Source organism: Setaria viridis, chromosome 8, assembly GCF_005286985.2.
Source record: "Setaria viridis chromosome 8, Setaria_viridis_v4.0, whole genome shotgun sequence".
In the NCBI taxonomy this organism is placed as follows: domain Eukaryota; kingdom Viridiplantae; phylum Streptophyta; class Magnoliopsida; order Poales; family Poaceae; genus Setaria; species Setaria viridis.
The window spans coordinates 1,774,015-1,798,428 of NC_048270.2; the positions used below are offsets into that span (position 1 = coordinate 1,774,015).

At 44.3% G+C, this 24,414-nt stretch overlaps 3 protein-coding genes across 4 annotated transcripts; 1 reads left to right on the top strand and 2 right to left on the bottom strand.

Moving 5' to 3' along the window:
* Nucleotides 1-3,141: 3,141 nt before the first annotated feature.
* Nucleotides 3,142-12,400, bottom strand: LOC117834730 (long chain acyl-CoA synthetase 6, peroxisomal). Of its 2 annotated transcripts, none has more exons than XM_034714254.2 (23): nt 12,072-12,400; nt 11,145-11,205; nt 10,994-11,071; nt 10,490-10,561; nt 10,312-10,393; nt 10,079-10,184; nt 9,916-9,992; nt 9,310-9,354; nt 9,136-9,222; nt 8,169-8,258; nt 7,975-8,054; nt 7,797-7,890; nt 7,304-7,392; nt 6,737-6,834; nt 6,222-6,351; nt 6,007-6,125; nt 5,471-5,594; nt 5,298-5,384; nt 4,230-4,333; nt 4,067-4,152; nt 3,703-3,789; nt 3,520-3,606; nt 3,142-3,426 (listed from the first exon to the last, which is right to left on the bottom strand). In XM_034714254.2, exons 1-23 carry the CDS (start codon nt 12,211-12,213, stop codon nt 3,331-3,333), a joined length of 2,121 nt encoding a protein of 706 aa, XP_034570145.1. In that variant the 5' UTR covers nt 12,214-12,400; the 3' UTR covers nt 3,142-3,330. The 2 variants fall into 2 exon arrangements, with proteins under 2 accessions (XP_034570145.1, XP_034570146.1); XM_034714255.2 differs by having other exon boundaries at nt 6,746-6,834; nt 12,072-12,398.
* Nucleotides 12,401-18,165: 5,765 nt separating this feature from the next.
* LOC117866168 (uncharacterized) lies at nt 18,166-21,038 on the top strand. The gene is made up of 7 exons (XM_034750318.2): nt 18,166-18,538; nt 18,653-18,723; nt 18,957-19,065; nt 19,288-19,370; nt 19,523-19,681; nt 20,373-20,474; nt 20,564-21,038. The coding sequence occupies exons 1-7, from the start codon at nt 18,472-18,474 to the stop codon at nt 20,711-20,713; spliced, it is 741 nt and encodes a 246-aa protein (XP_034606209.1). The 5' UTR covers nt 18,166-18,471; the 3' UTR covers nt 20,714-21,038.
* A 496-nt stretch (nt 21,039-21,534) lies between these two features.
* LOC117833232 (probable E3 ubiquitin-protein ligase ATL45) lies at nt 21,535-21,993 on the bottom strand. Its single transcript, XM_034712662.1, has 2 exons — nt 21,937-21,993; nt 21,535-21,825 (listed from the first exon to the last, which is right to left on the bottom strand). Exons 1-2 carry the CDS (start codon nt 21,991-21,993, stop codon nt 21,535-21,537), a joined length of 348 nt encoding a protein of 115 aa, XP_034568553.1.
* Nucleotides 21,994-24,414: the final 2,421 nt, after the last annotated feature.

The window sequence follows — 24,414 nt, forward strand, 5'->3', positions numbered from 1 at the left end:
AACAGGCCGATAAGCTCGCCCTTTGCACACTGGTGGGGTCCGAAAAGATAAAAAAAAAACTTGAGAAAACACTGCTGTGGCTCCACGCTCTGCTCTGTTCGTTTCAGCTTATCAACTGACTTATCAACCATCGAACAGTATTTTTCTCTCACAACAAATCAGTCGTTTCAACTTTTTAATCGGCTTATAAATCCAGCCGAACACAGCAGGCGGCAGGCGCTCCGGTGTTTAACTTTAACCTCACACATCATGCGATCGCTCCTGCATTGCTGCTACTGCCCATCTGGACGCAACGGCGAGACTGCCGGCGGACGAGCATATGCTCAGCTATCAGTTGTGTGCAACATGTTGCTCGTTCAGAAATCAGGAACTCGTACTCGTCGCGCGATCCCGACCTGTCTGAAGCCATCGCCTTTGCTTATATTAGCCTAAAACAAGTCCGAAATCAAGGAGATAGTATATGTACAGGGGGGAATGAGCAACTACCAGAAATGTAAGTGGAGTTGCTTATTCTAAACATAATTCATTATGAGAATTCGTTATATACTTTTCAGGTTGAATGCTCCTGCTGCATAGCAAATGATCTCTGTCTAGTTTTTGGGAAGCCAAGAGCACTGTAATCTATTCACTTCGTAAGAAAACAAATCTTCTCAGTAAAATTGGTTTGATCTCAAAATCTCAACTCCGTGCAAAAATACCCAATACGAGGCCTAACCATCATACAGTTTACCTACTTTTTCTATGTTAAAGATAAAACAGAGTAACACTATTGTATTTTTTTCTCGATGCACTGATGTATGTTTGCAGATGTTACTAAAGAAGCCTGAACAATATGAGGACAGGAGGAAGCACTCGGAGCGGATAATCAGTCCTTTGCATCCATTATTCCACCTGAAGTAACCTGGAAAACGTGCTGTTGGTCAAGGGAAACAATACTTCTAGGCATCAGATTGCTAATTTGTATCATCTGAAGCTTTCAGTCATTGCAGTCACCAGTTAACATGTTATAAGTTCACTGTCGCAAGAGTTTGCTATGCAAACCTAAGCAAATGCAGTTTAGCTAGATTTTAGCAAGCTGTGGAATTAAAGCAATCAGTAGCGCGAGCAGTAAATAAGGGGGTGGTTGGTTCCATGGACTAAAGGTTAGTCCCTGTCATATCGAATGTTTAGATACTAATTAGGAGTATTGTATATAGACTAATTACAAAACCAATTGCACAGATGGAGGCTAATTCGCGAGACGAATCTATTAAGCCTAATTAATTCATGATTAGCACATATTTTCTGTAGCATCATATTGTTAAATTATGGACTAATTAGGCTTAATAGATTCGTATCACACAGTCCAGAACCTTCGCACAGTACAGAACCTTCTTGGTATGCATCGTTAGCCCATTGCAAGTGTAAATCCCGGCATCCTGCAACTTCTTCACGTCTCCTGCGTTTATCCCTTGAGAGATCACTGTGCCAACAGATGCACCACAGATCAGCTTGACCGCAGGAATTATGCTGAGAACTCAAATTAATAGCATTGTACGAGACAGATGGAGAATATAACAAACGTGAATCCTGTCAACTGTGAACAAATTATGAACCCAAGCTTAAAACCCCGAGTGCCTCAAGTGCACCAAGTTACCTTCGTACTCCTAATTGCTAAAAAAAATCTAAGAGTATCCACAGAAAGCTCCCAGGGTAGAACGAGTTAATATTCGAATCCCACTGGATTTTTCTGATCATTTGACAGAATGAATTCATGAACTCACTTTAAGGCTAAAGTTCAGATCAATCTATGCAGAAACAAGTAAACAACGGTAGGCGGTAGCACGCACTGATTAGAACAAACTAACTGCAGAATTTCTATCAAACGCGGGGAATATTAAAACCCCACGAATTTATGCCACCCCAAAGCACTCGAAATTTTGGGGAAATCAGAACGAGCGCAAAACCCAGCCACGCGCACGCAACAAAAACCACACAAATGCCGAGGCCAAGCTGAAATCGCATCAACTTCACTTCGAAATAACACCAATTCGGACGGAAATTTCCCCAAAGGAAACCCAAAATGGAAAAGCGCGTATGCTCACGGAAGCGATCCGCCGTAACAGTACACCGACCAGGGTGGTAGAGGGTGGAAAAAAAACGTGCGCGCGCGCGCACGAGATGACGAGAGCAACAAGTAATGCGGGAGGTACGGTGAGAAGAGGGGAGAGGGCGCGGCTAACGCTTGTCGACGGACTCCAAGCACTCCTCCTCCTCGTCGACCCTGTCGGGCTCCATGAGCTGGAGCTGCCCGCCCTCGTCCGCGTGCCTGGACGGCACCATCGCTGCGAATCCGCGCGCCCGCAGTGCGATCGGGAACAGGGGGATAAGTTGGGCGAAAGCGCCGCGAGTGCGAGACGCACGAGCGGCGGCGAGAAGGGGAGCGGCGGCGGCGGCACGTAACCTGCGGCAGGAGGAGGCGGAGGCCGCGAAGTGGGGTGCGGGAGAAGGAAGCGGAGGCGAGAGGAGGGGAGAGACTGGGAGAGAGAAGTGGTTGCCTCGTGTCGTGTGCCGCAGTGCCGGTGCGTGGGGTCCTTGAAGGCTAATCGGACCTTCTCGCTCTCGAACGGGTCGGGCTCATTTTCTCCTTGGGCTGGGCTTAGGGATTCAGTAATCCGGTCGGGGGAAACGCCGATCGTCGGGCCTGTAATGTGGTAGGTGATGATGATGGGTCGCACCAATCCAGAGCTCAGCCCATAAAAATGCATTCGCGCTTTATGAACTTTGCTTATCAACACATAGTGCTATAGTATTTGCTATGGATGCCGTGGAAAGAATTTTATCAAATTTAATTATATTTTTTCTTTTTTTTGGCATACTTTCCTAGCTTTGCACTATTTTCATTCCAATTTAAGAGAAAGTGGCTACCTTCTGTCAGCTATCAGCTCGTTCCTATCAACTCTATAACAGCACCATCATTGCCTCTACGCAGATAGATTTTTTTTCAGAACGAACAACTTTTGCACAGCTTCGACTGAACTTTTACCGCAGTGCTACTGTTACATTTGTAGTAAAGATAGTTGTGCAGAATGTTTTCCTATTCAGTCAATCAGGCTCATGTGGGTACGTTTATATAAGGATAAGAGCAAAAAATTCAGCATGTACGTAAAGGGGCATCTTAGTACTTCTTTACAGGAACCATCCTGATCATGGCAGGAATACTTATTTGCCGTGTCAGTAAAAAAGATTGACTTATTTCGTGATCTTGAAAAACCAATTGCACCATCCACCAGTATGGCTATTTCCTGATAATTACACAAGCGATTATAGCTTCGGCCGTTTTTCTGAAAATTATAGCTTCGACCTAGCTGACTCTGCCTCTTGCAGTTGTGCATACATATCTGAGATTTCTTTTGCAAAGTATGCCTTAGCTTGCGGTCTTTTGACCTACAAAAGCATTGAGAATTGAGATGGAGAGTGTCAGCAGCTTATGACTTTTTTAGTACTGAAATCTCCTGTAACAGAAGCCAATAGGCTTACCTTGAACGTTGGGGTGAGGAGACCATTTTCCAATGTGAATGGTTCGGCAACAAGGGTAACAGATTTAGCAAATTCAAAACCTCTTAGCTGAAACAATATGCATAACGGCGTCAAAAATAAGAAGGCGCATCGATGACAGACAATCCACTTAAGTGGAGAAGGATCACAAGTGAAGAAATATACCTGCGCTTCCTTTCCAATGGAATCCATGTCAGCCAGGACAGCGGCTCTTGCTCTAGGATCAGCACAGAGCTGTCTTAAGTCCTCGTACTACATGTTAGAAAGAGCATTTAGGGTATATAAACAGGATTTACAAAACTGAAGATCTTTTATCTGTGGCCCTATTTCAAAAAGAGACAAGTGTTTCCTGTCAGGTAAACTCTTTTAAAAGCCCTGATGATGACGTAGTGGTAAGAACCTGAGCTGGCAGATGCAACATCCTAATAGCCCACAGCATCCCAAAAATTTATGCTCGGTTTACGTTCTAAATTGGATCAATGTGGAAACTGTTTTCAGTAGGAGACAAATGCGATTAGGATATCTTTACCTGAATTCCTTCTGATGCAGCCCAAGCCTTCAACACCTCAGGTTCAACTGCTACAATGGCCACTAGGGACGAGTTGAAACTATCACCTGCAGCCAAATTAACAGCTTTAGGTATACATGACTGCACTTGATGGTTTCAGCTCATATGGAGTCATGAATATTACCGTATACAAAGCATTGGGCAATGAACTTGCATTTAGCATAGACATTCTCAATCTTCTCTGGAGCTATGTATTCTCCTTGAGCTAACTTGAAAATGTTCTTTTTCCTTGAGCCCAGAAAAGTATAAAATAATTAGCAACTCGAGAAAACTTCAGACCAATAAAGTTTAATGTGAATTATATTTAGTCAAATAGCATAAGAAGAATTAGCAGCAAAAGAATAGGTAATCATCAAATGAAATACGGTGCCTCTTATAACTTGAGAAAAGGCTAAGACCAGTTTTGATGCTACAAATATGAAGCAAGATTGTAATGTTATTTGTGCATTATCCATCATGGTTTGCTCTTTTATTCGTTGGTTGGAAATCTGCTGTTACTTTTAAGTATGCATTTGGAAAACATTAGTAGTAAATGGAGCCATGTTATCAATTAGTAAATTGCCTTATGCTGTCAAAGTGGCATGAGTTGCACCAGGTCTAAGCAATCGTGAATGGCAATACAGTCAACGTACTATCATACAGAATATGGAAAACAAAGGTGCAGCCCGATGCAATTAGGTCTTTGCTGCATCAAGTGCATCTTATCTATTTGGTGCAGCAGAAAACAAACTAGAACCGGCATGACCCAGCTCAGGGTGTCCATTACAATGCCAATGGGATCAAAGATTGAATGCATGTTTTTTCTTGAAGTGCCAACTCAGCAAGATTGCTGGAACATGTTTCAGGTTAGACAGGATATGCCATTAAATGTTTGTGACATGTCAATTTGCTACGTCAACAGGTTATAATTCATAATGTTTTTCATTGATCCTATTATTTGCAATGCTGGAATGTTAGGACACAGATGAATGTGCTCTAAATCCCACCCAAAAGCAAACAAGAAGATTACTACTAACTGATGTGGAATTGGAGTAGTCGAAAACTTTGAGGGATCTTCTTGATTCTTTTGGTTAATTTTTTTTTGCTCTCAAAGCTTTAGACACATCAATCTAAATGAAAGCACATGCACACCAATGTAATCGCAAATCCAAAGAAAATTTAGAATACCGAATAGTACATCATTCAAATTTACCTATCTATAATTTTTAAACGCCCTCCAGGCAGCCACAAACCTATGTCTCCAGTGTGCAACCAACCATCTTCATCAATGACCTCTCTTCTGCAGTTTTTCAAATGCATTTATCTTAGCTCACTGAATAATAATAAATATATAAATGTAAATAGGAGTGAAGGGTAGCAAGTTACGTTTGAACTTCATCGTTATAATAGCCACGAAAGATTGTAGGTCCCCTAGCACAGATTTCTCCACGAGGATATGGTTGATCCTCAGAAGTATAATTCATTTCTGGAACATCCACAAGTTTAACCTCTGAACAAAAAAAAGGATTCGATTAGAGAGAGTGTGATAGCAACGCAAAAAAGGCAAACTTCATGCAGTCTTTAAGATAGAACCTTAATTTAATTTGTGTCAAGAGAAACAATATCAACATCTCACACGAAAGCTGACCTAATTTTATTTCTGAAGAACATCAGATCAAAATGGACTATTGGAATTTGCTCAGTGGACAACCATGTTGAGCATAATAATAACCCTTGATTGGAAAATAACAACAATTCAGAATATAAGGTTCTTCAGTGCAGCTATTTTCATGATGGCTTCGCTATGGAGTATGTACTGTTAATATACTAGTTGAATTCATAGAATTTTCTGTCAACATAAACGTAAGTTTTACACAAACAAATATTATTATATCCTTGGAAATCCAAACAGAGAGCTTTACCGCAAGAAGGGTTTGGGGATCCAACATGACCAATCAACTTATCACCAATATCCATTGTAGAGATGACACAAGATGTCTCTGTCATTCCATAGCCTTCAAGAACTTCACCGCCAAAGCATCTATAAGAATTCAAACAGTATTTATAAATAGTAATAAAGCAAAGTTCCAAATAACTATCATACTGCACTAAGAGAGCTCAAAAGAAGTCAGCTTACATCCTTAAGAATTCCATGACATCTGATGACAATGGAGAAGCACCTGAAGTCATGAGTCTCACTCGCCCACCAAGCCTAGCTTTTATTTTGTTAAATACCAATTTGTCCCACATTGGGGATGGATTTCGTCCTAATTGCATAAAGAATAGAAGCAATATTTTGTTATACACGAGGAGATGAAATTTTGATCAAATGAGGGCATGAACATGCAAATTTTGCATCTTTGAGTACAGTTAGAACTTCTAGCTTATTCAGTTACTGCTAGCAAACAGAAAGCAGAACTAATTCAAGAAAACTATTAGCTGCAAGAACAAAAGTTTCCTGTTTGTTATTGCCAATGCCACACAAATTGCCCTCTTCCATTTATAACATGAACATCCAGGGCCAATGGACACTTGCACCACTGATACATCTAGCTTCCAAACAATACTTGGTAGCAGAGGAAATTAAAAAGAAAATAACACAGTGAGAGTTCAATTTGAAGAGAAGGGGACTTGCTTTAATAAACTTCATACCGTTCTTACCATTGAGAACTGCTTGCCTCTTGGCATTGTATGCGGTATGGAACAGTCTTTCTTTCAGCCCACCAGACTCCTTCACAGCATTTGTAATTCTGTAAAGAGATATCTAGCTAGTTCTTAACAGTACAAAAAGGAAGAAACAATAACCTCATCGAAGATATGACTAGAAACATGGTTCGAAAACCATTTTCAGTTATCTGCTGGTTAGATTGCCTGCGTGCATGCACTTATTTTTAAGCTTGTCGTTTGTATAGCTGCCTTTTTAGTTTTCAAACTCTGTTAAACCTAGTTTCATTTTGTGCACTTGTTTTCCTGTAAGATCTGTGATGATTGCTTTCAATACAAGAGACCTCATATGGTCTAAAAGTTGTTTCTTAGAATTTCCCAGACCTTCCAGTCAATTGATGATCCAATCCCAGTCCCATTTCACCTCTATTTCGTTTTTCTTTCATCTCAAAATGGCAACTAACCAGCTGGTTGCTGGCTGGATTTGGAACCCAAGAGGTAGTAACACGATGTACAGACAAAAAAATATCTAAATTACTGGTATAGTTTTATTACGCTGCATAAATTCGGTTATATAACCGAGGAACACTTGCGAATACTGTTGGTCTCAAAGCAGCCAGATCATCCATCAGCTTCAAATTATCCTGGAATCAATGTAGTGTACTAATCAAAAAGATGGAAAACAATCGTAATTGAAGGTAAATTACTGTGCATGTAAACAATAAGTTACAGTACCACAATATGTATGAACTTGTGCGTACTGCAGAAAGCCCAAGAAACCAAAACATTAAAGAGGTAGAAACACAAGAAATGACTAAAGAATAAACTAGCAACACCTATGCAGTATACTAAATAAAGAAAATGCATCAAATACGCATTGCATTGGATGGCCTATGCTCCTTTGCCAAACAGTGTGGAAGCACTTGTACAACCAGTTAATTTTCAGAATGCACATCAAAATTGTAATACCAATTGCATACTTCTTCAAGTAAAAAGAAAAGGAACGTACTGTTAGGCTATCATCCTAAATAGTTTCAGATATGCATACCCCTTGGTAGAATCCAATGGCAACACCATAGTGAAGCAATGCAACCTGGTTAGCTCTCTCGTAGATGTGAGCCAGGGGTAAATAAGAAATATACCTGAGGAGAGTAATAGAAAACTGTAATGTCAAGACTAATTTCTTGCTAGCATAAACAATTCTAGAGTGAATTTAGAATCCTCACACATCAGAGGGGTAAAATTTAACTCCCAGGCTTGACCCTGCTACATTTGCGATTAAGTTCTCATGAGAAAGAACAGCTCCCTGGTAATATCATCCATAAACATCACAGGTTTGAAACTTTGAAATGCAGAAGTATATGAGCTTGGCTGATGGAGCAACTGAAGAGAATAATAATTAGAAGGATGGATGACTTACCTTTGGAGTACCAGTGGTGCCACTCGTGTAACAAATAGTAGCAACATTATCAGGTTTTGGAGGTCGGAAAGGTTGAGGACTCATCTTTCCCTGAATTAAAGATCGAAAGGAATTTAGAAAACAGGTGAAGATAAACATATAGCCAGTTGAGGTGCTAATGTTTCTATCAAACAATTGAACACCAAAAACGTTTTTTAAATTGAAGTTTTGGCAAAAGAAATAATGGCATTGGAAATGCACCTGCTAATCAACATAAAAAATAAAATATAAGACAATATGTCCAGCATGCACACACTCTCTACGCCAATAAGCACTGAATAGTTAGAAGGTACACAACTTGAACAAGAGAACAATTACTGCTGAGCAACAGTCCAAATGCCGTCACGCGCATTGCATCCAAAACGGTAAAATACGAACGTAACATCACAGTCATGCCATGGTCATATTTATACACTGATAATCTGATAGACATTTAGCATGTCAGTTTACTATCAATTAGTGATTCAATTTCACATTCTAGATAAGACCAATTTACAACCAAAACAAATCACGGTCTCATGCGTTGTTACATATAAATGCATGTAATGTAAGTGCAGACTAGATGTCACATCAACTTTGTAAGGTATGGATCCATTTATAGCACATTTTTACAAGGAAGAACAAGAATAAATTAAGTCAGGAGATAACAGAAAAATTGAGAAAAGAAATTATCTGCAGATTGCTTATAGAAAAGCTGGCTTAGCCGATTCAAGATTAATGTCACTGCTAATGGATATTATATAGTTGACATCTATCGCATTTCATAACGTAAGGTATAAATAAAAAAATAAATAGTATTCACTTAACTGCAATTATGCAGCTTGTTAGAGGTGAGTTGTAAAGTGAAAACATCTATGTAGTGTTTTAAACAGTAAGGCATAAACCTGATTTTTTTAGTATAAAAGCTCAAGGTCCATTTGAAACCCACCTGATTGTGTAGACTGGGGTAAGTTATAATTTGAACTCCAGTATTTGCGGGTGTGGGTGGAATCTTAACATCTTCTCCGCCCACCACCTATACAAAAAAGTTACGAAATAAAATGAAGAGTGGGACCTAAAGATATGAATGTTACACTGCTAATTGTTAATGCTTCAGACTTACCACTATAAGACGAACACATGGCATCTTAGTTATAAAGCTTAACAGCTGCATTCAATAAAGCAAATCAATATGTAGGAAAGTAGGAAACTGAATGTTCTTTTTCAGAGGAAAAAAAACTCGACCACGGGAGGAGACTCCCCCAGGGCTTTGTTCTAAGAAGGTGCCGTGCTTCGAACCCGTTCTTTTTCAGAGGATATATCTACAATTCCAATTGAACGCTAGTATATATAAACTGATCTACTGTTCTAACAAGATTAAAACAATGACTTCAGTAGTCACAAAAAAAGTTCAGTGTAGTGCATGTAAATCCCATTTCAGGGTCAGACCCCAACACCGACCACATTAAGCGTGCACATACGTGGATAGGGTCCACAATAGCATGCAGTATCCAAGGTTTTTGACATTGCTAAGCATCTACACAAGAGCAGTTTTCATGTTCACAATAAAAATAGCCCAGCTTCATGGAAATAACTTGCCATTTCAACCTAACTAGTCGGGACCGGTATGGCCAGCGCCAAGCATTCCCATTAGTTGTCTGGGTTAAACTTTAAATAGATTCTAGGTGTTGGTAGTTATCTAATGTTGAGATAAGGTATTAAAGCTTACAGCGCTTAGTGTTTGAGGCACACAGAATATAACTTCTACTGTTGCATGGTTCACAATGAATTGAACTGCATCTGGACCTGCAAGAAAGTACAATACACAAAACTGTCACTAGATGAATCATGATGAAAAAAGAGTCTTGGGTCAATCTGTGATTTGAGCATACCAAGAGTGTCATAAAGTGGCACAGATACATATGAGTATGCAGCACAAGCATGGTCAACTATTATCCATTCAGGTCTGTTTATAAAATACAGACCAATGCGTGCACCCTGAATCCAGCGAAACAAATTATTAAAATATCCTCAAAAATTCACCACACGACACTATAGGTGCTATGTGTAACAGTATCTGTTTGTGGATAGACAAAAAAATTGACATTTGCCTGTCAAGACTCACTTCAAGTATTCCATGGTGAATGAGAGCAGAACCTATTGCAGTCCTGCTTGTACTAGTTTCCCCATACGTCATCCATTTGTAACTGAAAGGTTATTTGACGCTTCAAAGAGTTCAACATGGGTAGGTAAAAAGATTAAAGAAGAAAATAATATCAGGTAGCCATTCTTTAGTTCCTTACTCTCCAACTGTTCCATCTTCACGGATTCTTGTTCCCAGGTATCGACAATCCCTAAACGTCTCGACTGCATACCTGTCAATTTGGGGTATCATAGAATATCGTGTGTCAGAGATTACAGTACTTAAATTTGAATATTGGAATTTTTCGTACCAGCCATGTTGTCTGCAAAAGGACAGTACAATTTTACTAGCTTTCACAAAACTGTCAGATAAAAGTTCCTGCATTCAAGTTTTTCCAGACTTTACTTTACCACAATATATAAAAAGTTTAAACTCAGTTTGGAATGTTAAGCCCCACATATTTGACCTAGGTACCTTTTTTTTCAGTCCCAAGGTTTCCAAATATAGACAAGAAAAGAAGCACACTTCCAAATAACTTCTTCCAGCTAGGTTTTAACGAGAATCAATTCCAACACAATTCCAAAAACAAAAGTAATGGGAGCATCCTAAAAAGAGCTAGCATTGGTCAGGTTGCATGTCCAATAGAGATGGTGAGGACTCTTACACAAAATTATCATGCAGCGTTCCGATATCTGGATTTTCAGGAAATCTGTTGATCAACCTTAGAGGTGACCGTGCAGATCTGCAAGATGGGAATAACACTTATGATCCACCATACAACAAAAATGCAGCTTATAACATTATAAATAGCCTACCTGTACACATTCCACTTTCCAGTTTGCAACTTCTCAGGGAGAACAACACTGTAACCCTGCACTGAGAAATATGGTACAGAGTATAAAAATGATAGCTTGTTTTAAGTTATCTAATTTGTACAAAAAAATATAAAAATGCATTTTTTGACCACGAGGAAAATGATAGGTGAACTCAAACATGCACAGTTGAAACGGAGAAAGCATCGGCTGGGCAACAAGTCATCAGAAAAGGAGCAGAAGCAATCAGCGTGTGGATGCAGGTGTGAACAGATTCCAGGGTGTGACTCGTTTTCAGGGTGTGACTCATATCACTGGTATTGCTAAACAAATACAGAACCATGGTTATGGTGCAGAATATACTTCACTATGTACATACAGTTACATACTGAAACTCCGTGTCCTCTCTGTTGACAGAGGAGCAGCATCTACTCTGATGAGGTGACATGGAGCCCCTCAGGTGAATAGGAACAGGTCATGAAGCAATTCAAACTGTAAACCACATACAAATTATCGCATTTTCTTGCTAAAACACACTTTTCCAGAGTCCTAAAACTGTCAGCCTAGTGATGTAAATGTAACAAGGAAACATCCCCAATCCAGCGCAATCCAGCCAAAGCGACGACTCACTTCTGTATTATTTTCGTTCAGAGATAGCCTAAAAGCAACAGAGCAAGGCAGAGGCATTGCCCCTCAAACTCGGAAGCAAAGCCTCTCTGCCGGTGTGCAGCCCCCATAGGAAACTCCGGCACGAGTGTGACAACCAACACCAACCCAATGGCTCGCTACTTTGGACAGTCGTTCTCGACTTTGCAAGTCCCATAGAATCGAACCCGAATTCCAGTGCCGCCGCGCGGGAGTACGGACGACTGCGTGTGCGTGTACCAGCAGGCATGAAGCCATGAACAGAGGATAGGAGGAGGGGCTCACCATGGGCGTACTCGCTGGCGGCGGTGGGGTTGGCGGCGATGCCGCAGCCCGCGGCGGGCGCCGGCGGCCGGATGTGGGCGGAGACCGCGCGGAGCCGGCGCCCGGCGGCGTCCATTGGGGGTTGCTCCTGCTCCCGCGGCATGGCTCTCGTCGTGCGTGTCTCGTACTGCGTCCCCGTCGTCGTAGGCGTTGTTGCGTGGTGGTGGGAACCGGGAAGAGGTGGGGGGGACGAACAGCCCGAAGCGAAGTCCCTCTCTCCTCCGCCTCGTGCCGTTGTCGAGTTGAGAGCGAGAGGCGTGCGGGGGTGGGGCCCGTCGCCTGAACCGGGTGTCCGTGTTCTACCAGATTTGGGCGTCGTCAGCAGGGGGGTATAAATGAAGGGTAGATTCGTGGATGCATGGATACTTCCGGCGCTTTTTGGAGGCGTTCGGGGAGCACGGCACGGAGTTTATAAAATTTATAATAATCTACGATATCCGGATCAGCTTGCCTTGGGTGGGCGTGTCCCGTCCTGCGGCGGCACGGCACGGCACGGCACGCCAACCTAAATCCACATGCAACCTGGCTCTACCTCCACATGCAACGCCGTACGGCGTAGCGATGGAGGATGACAACGACACGGTGCCGGGCGGCTGCAAGGATGCTTGCGTAACTAATCACGTTGCAAGGTTAATGATGCAAAATATAGAACTCATTTCGATATTTCCGACCCTCTAAAATCAAACTAGGGATACTCGGGTATACTTTTTTTTTATGGTACTCGTGTCAGCTCAGCTCACATCATTGGCCATGCTTCTTTTTTGTTCTCACGTAAAATCGCATGCAAAACTAACCTGAGTTTGCACTTTGCACCATTTTAAGAGTCCATACTCTAGGTTTTCGAATATAAAGGGCTAAAGTTAAAGTAAAAGGGATAAGGGAACCAGAAGACATATATTCTAAAACATTTATATCTATAAGTAAATTTGTGCTTGTTGTGGATCCAAATTTATAGGCCAAAGCAAAGAGGAAGCCAGAAGAACTATTTTCTAAATTATCTAAGTAATTTTGTGCTTGTTATGGATCCAAATCTATATCTATATCATCAATATTAAAGTACGGTTGTTTCTTCCAACCGTCATGATTAATTTGCAAAAAAATCTCTCAACTTTTACGTAATCAACCCGCAGTCCACGAGATCATCCGGCGCTTGCACGTGTTGCAACAGCCGCCCATGGCAATACTCTTGGGCAAGAAGAACACTAATGGCCTGCCACCTCGGCCTCGCCTGCGGCGCCGCCCACGCCGCACACCTCGGCGTGCTCGCCTTCACGTCCACATCCGTCGCTGGAGAGCCCACGCACCGCATCATCTGCCATTGCTGCCACCTCGGCCTCGTCGGCACCGCCGCCCATGCCACACGCCTCGGCGTGCTCGCCTGCGCCGCCGCATCTACCACTGGAGAGCCCATGCACCGCATCATCTGCCGCCGCGCGTCGCTGGGTAAGCAGGGCTCGGTCCCCACGCCCCCGTCCAGTCGTCCGTTGCGGAGGTGCGTCGGCTACCTGCTCAATGGACGGCCACCTACTCAATGGAGGCAAGAACTCCGTGTTCAATGAGCTCATTGCCTCCATTCCCTGATGCCCATCGGGCAACATGAGAGAGAGCCCGAGCGCCACCTCCGCCAGGCTACCGAGTGGGTCGTCGACGCCACCAAGATGCTCGCTTGCCAGTGAGGATCCGCAGTCTGGCCGTGAGAAAGGCACATGTGGTTGCCTTCTGATTTGCTTGGGGAGGATAAGATAAGGTTTGTGAGTGAGAATAGAGATGTGTTTTGCGGCTGCCTGGTGATTTGCTCTGGGAGGAACAAATTAGTTCTTGGGTTTCTGGCTGAAGGGAAATAGTAGCTTGGTGTGCTTTTTTCTTTGGTCCTTTTATTTTTTTAAGGGCTGCCAGGTCAGCATGGGCTAGAATTTGAGTCAGCGCTGGACCCACAAAATTCACTACCAAGAATGGTCCAATTTAATTCTGCAGGTCCTGAACGTAGGCATGGAGTCACAATGGTAACTGTGACGTACTCGTTACCTACGAAGCACTGTGCAACCTCGTTGATATCCTGAAGAACATTGCGTGTATAGTTTGTAGGTCTAGCGTGCGCATAGGATGTGTGTGGGTGTAGTGTGTGTTTGTATGTATGTTCAGATACTACACTATACCGTTATTGTCCACCCTAAAAAACCGATTAGATGTATTGAGTGGGGGTTTGAGGGTTAATTATGGAAAAAGTGACGGTTCATTAGGACTAGAATCGGGTTCATTTGGTCGTGCGGTTCATTAGGCACTCATGCTCCAATCCTCTCCACGGCAATAAGAATTTCACATCTACATCTAACAGGAATAATTAACTATCATAAATCAAATTAACGTCGGAGCTTTGAGTCGTGTTTAACTATTTATCGAGTTATAGAGGGGTGTTTGTATTTTTTTCTCCCCGTTGCAACGCACGGGTATATTTGCTAGTTTATAGACCAAAGCCATATTTGAAAGTTAATTTAGATGGCTGGTTTTGTGATTCCTCATAATGTTTCTTTGTGTGTCCATGTCATCTCTTCCAGCCCCAGCGTCGTCTCCTCTAGGGGGCGGCACGGGTGGCGCCCCTACCCAGCTCCGCTGCCACCCCTGCCCTGCCCTTTCCTCCCCTCGCCACCGCCTGAGCACACCTACTCCCGCTCGGGTTACTGTGTCGGTGTGGGGCTACGGGCCCGTCCGGTCAGCTGGTTTGCTGCTGCAGCAAGGAGCAACCTGGCTCTACCTTTTTTCAGTCAACTCCACATGCAAAGTGGAAATGCTCCGCGCTCTACGGCGTAACGGAAGATGATGGCGACGATGGTGGGCTGCTGCAAGGATGTTTACGTAATTACGTTGGAAGGTTAATGATCACTACTAGAGAACTGACCTTCCATCCAATCCTTTTTGTCCTGGTTCACTTTGGATCAGAACAAAAGTGCCTTTAGTCCCAGGTCAAAAATGAGGCACCAGAAGGACATCGACGGGCGGGGCTTTAATCTCGGTTGTAAAGATTTGGCACCGACGCCCCCTCCTTTTGTCCCGGTTGGAAATTCCAATAGGGACAAAAGAACCCCCCCTTGTCCCGGTTGGTAATTCCAACTGAGTCCCGGTTGGTGGCTCCAACCGGGACAAAATGCCCTCCCCACACGCGCCCCCCTCTCTCCACATTAATATCTTCTCCTTTCTCTCCTTTTCCTTATCTCTCTCCTTTTCCTTCCACCGGCGCCTCCTATCTCCTCCTCTCTCATGCAGGCACCCCCTCCCCTCCCTCTCTTCCTCTCCTGCCCCCTCCCCCTCTGCTCCCCTCCCCTTACCCCTCTGCTCGCCCCTCGCTGGCAGTGAGGAGCGGCAGTAGGGCGAGGGTGGGCGGCGGTGCGCGGGGGAGCAGCGCTAGCAGGCGCGGGCGGAGCGGAGCGGGCGGGCCCGGCAGCGTGGGATGGAGCAGGACGGAGCGGCGCCGGCGGGCGCGAGTGGAACGGAGGCGGGTGGCGGGTGGGCGGGCGGGCGGCGGGCGTGGGGCGCGATGGCTTTTTTTATTTTTTTTCGAAACTTTTTAGTCCCGGTTGGTGTTACCAACCGGGACTAAAGGACCCCTTTTATCTCAAAAAATTAATCCCAATTGAGTATTGGAGAGATATGACTCTTACCAACCGAGACTAAAGGCAAGTTTTCCTGTAGCAACCCTCTAAAGTCAAACTAGGGATACTCGGCTATACTTTTTTATGGTACGAGTGTCAGCTCAGCTCACATCATCGACCATGCTTCTTTGTTCTCACGTAAAACCGAATGCAAAACTAACCTAAGTTTGCACTTTTCACCATTTTAAGAGTCCATACGCTAGGTTTTCGAACATAAAGGACTAAAAGTTAAAAGTAAAAAGGATAAGGGAACCAGAAGACATATTTTCTAAAAAAAATTATATATCTAACTAAACTGTGCTTGTCGTGGATCCAAATTTATAGACCAAAGCAAATAGGACAAGGGAGCCAGAAGAACTATTTTCTGAAATTTTATATTTAAGTAATTTTGTGCTTGTTATGGATTCAAATTTATAGACCAAAGCCATATTCGAAAGTTGGTTTAGATGGCTTGTTTTGTGATTCCTCATAATGTCTCTTTGTTTTTCCCTTTGGGCCTTTTTATGGCCTTGTAATTTGTGCATATCATCTTTTACATAGAAACTTCTAGTAGATGCCTCCCTGTTGTGGTAAACAAACCATAGGGGCAGCTCAAAAATCAATAAATAAAACCACTTGCGGTAAATAATCCTAATAATGGGAAAAAAAGAAAATGAGAAGATATTTTCTATTGATTTCTTCCCTATTAGATTATGGATCGATGCAACCAGCCCAAGTCTTTGCCCTAACCAAATAGAAGATGTCATTGAGGATCATATAGTTCCACGTTGTGCCTTTTTTTTTATATCTTTTCGTTTCAATCATGTAAGCATATGTTTGGATGGGAGACAATGTAGGACGAGACGGTCACATCTCAGTTTCGTGGGATGGGACGATCCTATCTAGTGTTTGGTTAAAATAGGATGGGATGGTCCCGTCTTGTGTTTGGTTGGAGAGGTTAAGGTGGGTGATATGGATGATATTTTTGACACCGTTAGTTAATGTGTGGGTCCCACATGTCATCCTATACCCATTCTATTTCTTTTTTCCTTTTTCTTTTTCCCCTTATCTTCTCCACGCCGCCACCCCCTGCTCCACCCCGCCAGCCCTGGCTGCGGAGCTCGCCTCGCCCCCGCCATGGAGGGCCGCCTTCTCTCCCCACCAGGCTGGCCTGCCACCTCACCAGAGCCGGTCGCCGCTACCTTTTCTCCTCTTCATCCGCGCTGCCCCTTTTCTCCTCCCCATCCGTGCTGGCCCGCCGCCTCACCAGAGCCGGCCGCCGCAGCTCCCGTGCCCGCCGGCCTAGGGTCCCAGCCGCGCCGCCTCAGCCCGCCGGGATGGCTCCGCCCGCGGCCGCCTCCACCCGCCGGGATGGCTCCGGCGCGCCGCCTCCGCCTGTCAGGATAGCTCCGCCAGTGGCCACCTTCGCCCGCCGGGATGGCTCCGCCCGTGGCCACCTCCGCCCGCCGGGATAGCTCTGCCCGTGCTAGGGATGGCTCCACCTGATGGGAAAAAACGGCGCTGACGGGAGAAAGTGGGACGCCCCGTCCGCTCGTTTTGGAGGGATGGGGGTGTCCCGTATCTTGAGGGAATATCCCCTTGTGGGGATGGACTCATCCCTAGTGTTTCCGAACCAAATAGTGGGACGAAGTGGGATCGTCCCGTCCTGTCCCATTTCGTCCCTAGAACCAAACACACAATAAATTTTCGTCCCTAGAACCAAACACACAATAAATCAAAGGTTGTAAACTCATCACCTCCGCCACTGCTTGCATAGTTCTTTTTTGTCCCATGCAAGATTTTGTGCTATGTAATGATGAGAAAGAGTCAATACGTTTTCCTATTGAAGATGCCCTTAGATTCGTTAGAATCTATACATGCTAGAATAACCAAATTTGCAATATATAAGTTAAAGCAAATTTGGCGTCAAAGACTAAACTAAAACGCGACATCAGACCATACCAGCCAGATAGAAAAACCATAAACAGCTAATCCTACCAGCAGGTTCACATAAAAGATCGAGTTGCTAAAAAAAACAGATCTAAAGAGCATATTCTCGGTATTTTGTTGGGCTGAAAACAAACCTCTAGCCGGCTCCTTGTAGCAGACATAGGCCTGACGCGTAAGATCGGCAGGTTGAAATTTGCCTATGCTAATCATCTAATTAAGATTTCCTATGTGAATAGGACAGACTATTTCAAATGCTAATCATCTCACTAGGATGTAATTTTTTTTTTTCGAAAAAGGCTAGGAAAATTGATCGCCCACTGCTCCAATCTTCTCGCTTTCGTGGCCGTCAATCTTCTGCAGAGGTTTACCAGGAAAACTGCTTGACTTTTCGTCTCAAAGAAGGGAAAGGAAAGCAGTCTGACTTTCACGTGGGCCCTGTATAGAGATGGCCCCACTTTCATTGGAACACGCGGACGCGCGAGTTTCTCGCCCAACCCCGTCTGCCGCTGCCCTCGTGGGAAGACGAATCACGAACACCACAATCTCCAGACTCCAATCCCCCTCCCAATCCGACCCCAACTCAAGTACTCAGCCAGGTTGCATCCGCCGCCGCCCAATCATCCCTCGCCTTCGACCAATCCTCCATTCCCCTGCCTATTGCCTCCACCCGCCGCTGCCCTGCCCGACCATCGCGACCGCATCTTCTCTCGCTCGCGCGTTCGGCACCACCGGCGGCCGCATCGACAGGTGCAGGAAGACCGAGGTCGTTGTGCGAGGCTTCAGCCATGGCGAGCGCGGATCTGCTGCGGAGGGAGGAGGAGTTCTACTCTTCCCTCTTCGATTCCGCTAAAGGTAGCCCCTTTTTTTTACCAGAAAAAAAAACTCTTAAAGATGGCGATGCCGATTTTGCCCCAAATTGGCCAAATGCGGCAACTTTTTCCTGAAATTTTGGTGTTATGGACGCAGGCGACGGCGTCAGGTCGCGCTCGCAGTTGATTGAGAGGAAGATTGAAGCCCTCGAGGACATGGCCACCAAGGTGAGGAAGCTCATCTTGATTGCTGTTGCGTGGACGGTTAAGTCAAATTGCTGTGCATCTCTTGTGATGAGGAATAGAAGTGAAGTTGTGCAAAAATAGCAAAATTACCTTTTTGTTCTCCCTTTTGGGTACCTGCCGTGCATCTTCTATGTTTCTATGCAAGGAACATGCTATGTTGCTATTAGGGATTATGGGTCTGCAGGTTTATAATTTACTTATTACAAGTTACACAGGTCAGTAACAGGAGATCTCGTAGATGGTTGAATGATCGCCTGCTGATTGAACTTGTCCCTCGTCTTCATGTTGAAGAAATCAAAGGCCTCTTTGCTCCTCCACCATGGGGTAAGCTCCAAAGGCTGCTTCAAAAGCTCTTGATCGTGTTGGCAGAAACATAATTACTTTAGCACTGAAAAATTATATGTTCATCACATGTTTCATTCCAAATGCTGCGGAGTTGCTCACTTGCTCTTCCATTCATCATAGGCATCACAGGCTTGATTTTTTTTTCCCTGTGTATATTCTGGAAAAGCTCATCTCTCAGTTATATTGATTACGCTTACGCAGGTGAGGAACTGCCATTGTCAGCATTCTGCAGGACAAGTGTTGGTGAATGGGATGCCTTCAGGAGCATTGACATGGATACTGAGGTATGTAGCACATTATTGCTACCCACATGATTGGCTCACAATATGATTTAGTGAAGTGTATGTACAAAGAAAAAAAGATTTGTGTATCACACTATTGTCACATGCATTCGTTTATCGGTGAGTTATACTTAGCAACCTTTTCTTATTTGTAGGCAAGATTGATGCAACACATGAAAATATCATCAGAGAAACAGAGGACTCATGTGGATGAAGATGAATTGGTAGCGCTGAATGCTTGGCGTCGTATAGATCGCCAAACAAGAGAAGCTATAAAGAGAAATTTTCTTCCCGATCTGCTTGAAATATATGAAGTACTGTCTTCCTTCTCTCCTTTAGTTTAACTCTATTTTTTCTCCCAAAACCAAGCCTTTTCCCTGCTAAAATAAGTAATCATGTTTATTGAAATGATTATAATCGATTCAGAGACTAATTAGTTTCTCTTGTAAAGAAGACATCTGTGAGTTGTTGATTATATAGCTGTATGTCGGTATATACTAGTTCATGTAGATTATTTATCATTCTCATACCACATCTAACTGGTTTGCTATTTTTAGTTTCAAGACTCAAAAGATAAGTGAAGTATATGAACAGATTTTATTTAATAGCTCTTTAATAATCATTGAGTTTTCAGTATCAACAAGTATCAGTTTAGCACCTTGCTTGTAAAAGCAAACTTGTTACTTTCGCAACAATTTCTATGGTGCTTTTAGGATTTGTTAGAAAAAAAAACTGCAGGAAAAAGATATAGTGTGTCTTTTGTCCAGATCCCAGTAACTTAGTTGGATAACTTGTGTAGATACATTTACAGGCTTCAAAGGTTGGCACCATCCTTAGATAACTAAAGTTCTTGTCAGTTCATCAGAACTCGGAGCAGAGTTATTTTCACTTAGAATTATGTTTTCTTCGCTTTACTATGCCCACTTCTACCAACTTTTCGTCCAGCAGAAATTAGCTCAGCTTGTCAGTTGCTTACATTACAGTTTCTGCTTTTTATGATTGCAGGAACGAGTTCGGACCTTCATTGAAGATACTAGTGATAAAGATGTGCTTGTGCTGAATGTCCAGGACCCGTTTCAGAGGCTGCTTCTGCACGGTGTTTGTGAGGTGAATATGTTTCCGAGTTGAATAAAATTCAAATAGAGAATAGTGTCTCTCTTAAATAGTTGTATTGATCATGGATCGTCTTCATGCAGTTCTATAACGTAACCTCAACGACCTCGAGCAGCGTGAGAGATGGGAAGCCGTGGAAGACAACCACCATCAAGAAGAGGCAGGGCACAGGTGTTCCCTCCCGAATCACATTAGTTACCTTCCTGAGGACGAAGAAGAATGGGTCCCAGTAACATGTAGTTGCACGAGGACCTGAAGCTCCTGAGTCCTGCCCTCAGATCTGCCTGGGTGTACCAAAGCATCCTAATGTTGGCCAAGATGACAAATTTGTTGCTTTAGGTTCCCTTTAGGATGTAAGCATATGTAAATTATCCATATATTTTCGCTTGAATCTCATTGCAAGTGATGGGTCACTGGCAACCATGCCCCCATTTCGCATCCTTGTGACAGCTGGTGGTGTTCTAACAGGCTGTACGATTTGAATCCGTGTCGTAATTTCAGGTTCAGTTGGAAGGCTTGCACAGTCACGCTTAACATTTATTCAGAAGGTTCCCAGTACATTTTATGCCTTTGTTATTTTACCGAAATTGAGCGTGTGAATTATGAACCCAGTGATGATGTGCTAGTGCATTACTCTCCAGTTTCCAGTTTAATCACCAACAGTAAAGGGAAAATAAATGGTTTGATAGACTCGTCAGACCCAAAAACATTAGCACGAACTCTTTCTCAACCAGCAAAACGTGACCCGATTGGTCATACAAGTCCGACGAATGCCCCACTCTGCTCAGTAGCACCACGTTACAGAACTAGGGCTGTGCTTAGCATCAGGGAAACGATCATGGAAGGTGCATTGATATTTCCTTTGTAGAAAGAAATAAACATGACATTGCCCTTCTTGTTTAGTTTTAGATTGAAGAGAAGATGAACGACAACGCTCTTTCAATTACACCTCTTAGAAACAGTGGGAAAAACACCAAGCTGCTGGTTGCTGCTCAATTTAGGTAGACTAGAACACACAGGCATTCTTATCATCTTCTGCTTCTGATCTTACTTCTTAGTCCTCTGGTACGGGCCTGCTCAGCTGCTGAGAGCCAATGTCCTCCTGCTCCGCGGGCAGCAGCTGGTGGCGACAGAGAGGGCAGGCGCCGTTCCGCCGGAGCCAGTCGAAGATGCAGTGCTGATGGAAGGCGTGGGAGCAGGGCATCGCCCTGAGCGTCTCCTCCGCGTTCAAGTCCTGCAGGCACACGGCGCACTCCGTCTGCGTTGCGTCACCCGCCCCAACCTCCTGCAGGCCCAGGATGGCGTCGCTGGAGGCGGCAGCTCGTCGGCTCGAGCACGCTTGCAGCTGCGGTTGGATTCAGGAGGGGAGGTCAGGTAGGGGAGCATCAGGCGGGAGAGCCTCTCCACCTCCACGTCGTCTGGCGGCGGCTCGAAGCTAGTCTCCTCGACCATGTACGTCCGGCCGTTGACGACCACCAGGTGGTGGGTAACCACCCGACGGAAGCCTTGCCATTACCCGTCGGAAGTACTAGCAGGTGCAGGTGCTTCTTCTGCGGCATCCATCTACTGCAGCCTGTCCCGGCTCTTCTTGCGAGAAACAACAAGGGAGATTGTGATCGGATGGGAACTGGCGCGACCGCGGCGCCGATTTGGATCCGGAGTCCCGGACTGCGTGCGACGAAGGGAGAAGGATGATCCTCTTCTACTTACACATGGGCCTGCGTAATGCCCAGGCCCACTGTCATCGAGAAGCTGACATAAACCAAGCGGTCCAGCCGATCCCAACCAATCCACCCGTCCGCCCGCTCTCGCCAATCACTCTGCTCTTGGCGTTGCAGCATTTCGGATTTCGGATTCGGCTCCGGGTCGATTCTGATATGAACTGGGGCGGCTCCGGTTGGGCGGCGGCGAATTTTTGGATCTTCATGACAGGTGGTGATCGAATGATCATGTTGTATAGCTGCTAAGGACGATCCTTGTATTCCAGCTTGGCACCTACGTCTCCTCTCCTCCGTTGCTTCCCTTCTAGCACTACGTCTTCGGCTGTCCATGCCCAGCAGAGCTTCATATTCAGTAGTGATGCAGGTCAATCTGAATACGAGCAGTTGAGTAGTTGCAGTTGAGCCTCCATCCTTTATATTTAGCAGTTAGTTTCAAGAATGGAGTACCTCTTGAGTTGTGGAAGGCATCGGTGACGATGGTTCGGTGGAAAGTATATAATGCAAAGAGTGTCGGGAAGATGCTAGACACCCATGAAATTCAGACAGCATGATCCTCAGTCTGTGATCCTAAACATGAAGTCATAGATTAGACAAGCACTATAACATATTTGAACAGCTTGTTGGTGTATCCCTTTTTTCTTCCTGAAACAAATCCTGTTGGGGTATCCATGGAGTAATATACAAGATTACAAGGCAACAGGCCAACAAGCACAATGACAAAATATTTGTCAGGTGTCTATGATGTTTTTAACTTTTTATCATCCATAGCTGAAAACGCTTCTGTTTTGGGATATGTACAGCGTGTTTGGTTCACGTCATGGTGTCATATGGAATCATCCGACCCTCCGTCCGAACCTGGACTGACTGTTTGGTTTGACGCTTGGAACGAACCCGTCCATCACCAGGTAGACCCATCAGCAGGCTAAAGTAAAGGACCAACTCATTCTCCTTGAAACCATCGTATGAGCAGCTCATCTGCTTGAGGAGTTATCCGATCTTACCATGGCTGATGCAGGACGAGGTCCCTCTCCAAACCAAACAGGCTGGTAGTTTCCCATGGAAATCCGTCACGATCCTCTGTTCTCAACAAAAACAATAGAGCCTTTGGGTTCTAACAGTCGCCACGGTTGGGGCAGCTCGCTCTTACGAAGTTGGCACCGGTCTTGTAGTTGCTCGCACATCAGATGGGTCTTATGGCCCATATGATGGCTTTATGCCTTAGTATTTTTGTATATACGCACAGTAAAGGCAGACAAAAGATACCTACAAATTTCTAAGCACTTTGTGACATGGTGCATTTATTGTTTAACTTATGCTCTTCTATACCTACAATAAGTTTAGTTAAATGTGACCTATTGCGATACTGTTCAGTTACACAGTTGGACCTGAAACAGGCCGAAGTGGATCACTGGTGTAACGTAATATTACATTGTGTGAAAAGCTTGTTTTCAGCAAGAGCACAACTGTTTCCTAAATAAGGTGTCTTCAATACCTCTATCTAGCAGGAAAAGAAATAAAGATGGCCTCGTGCTTCTTGTTTAGTCTTACACTGAAGGCAAGATACAACACACTTTTTTTTTTTGAAACTTAATACAGCACACTTTTCAGATTACATTTCTAAGAGCACACCACCGAGCTGCTGATAACTTGTTGTTTCGTTGGATTCGTGCAGAGAGCAGCACTTCCACACAGCACTCCACCAGGTCTAGGCATGATCTTGTTGCATCCAGGTCTAGGCCGTCTCCTGCTGCACCGGCATGCTCTCCTGATGATAATATTCGCCGCTATAATAATGTTCTTCGTCGTAATACTGCCGATAATACTCGTCAATAGTATCATCCAGCTGATGATTCCCTTGGTCGTAGTCCTCGTCTTCGTCGTCCATGAGCTGCGTGGGCAGCGCGTGGCGGCAGAGCGGGCAGACACGGTTAACCCGGAGCCAGCGGAAGATGCAGTCCTGATGGAAGGTTCCTTCTTTTTCCCCCTTGAAGTAGCAGATCCTGTTCTTTTAACTATGCGTTGTAAATGCATCTGATAGGCCGTATACTTTTGAATAAAGACACGATTTTTCCTCTTAAGCACGCTCGTTTTAAATTTCACAAGCACCACAACACTGAAAATGTACAGAGAACGTGCGTTTCAGATTACAACTACTGCCGAACAGATGACCAAGGCTGTTGCTGGACAAAGGCTTAATAGATCCCTATGATGAG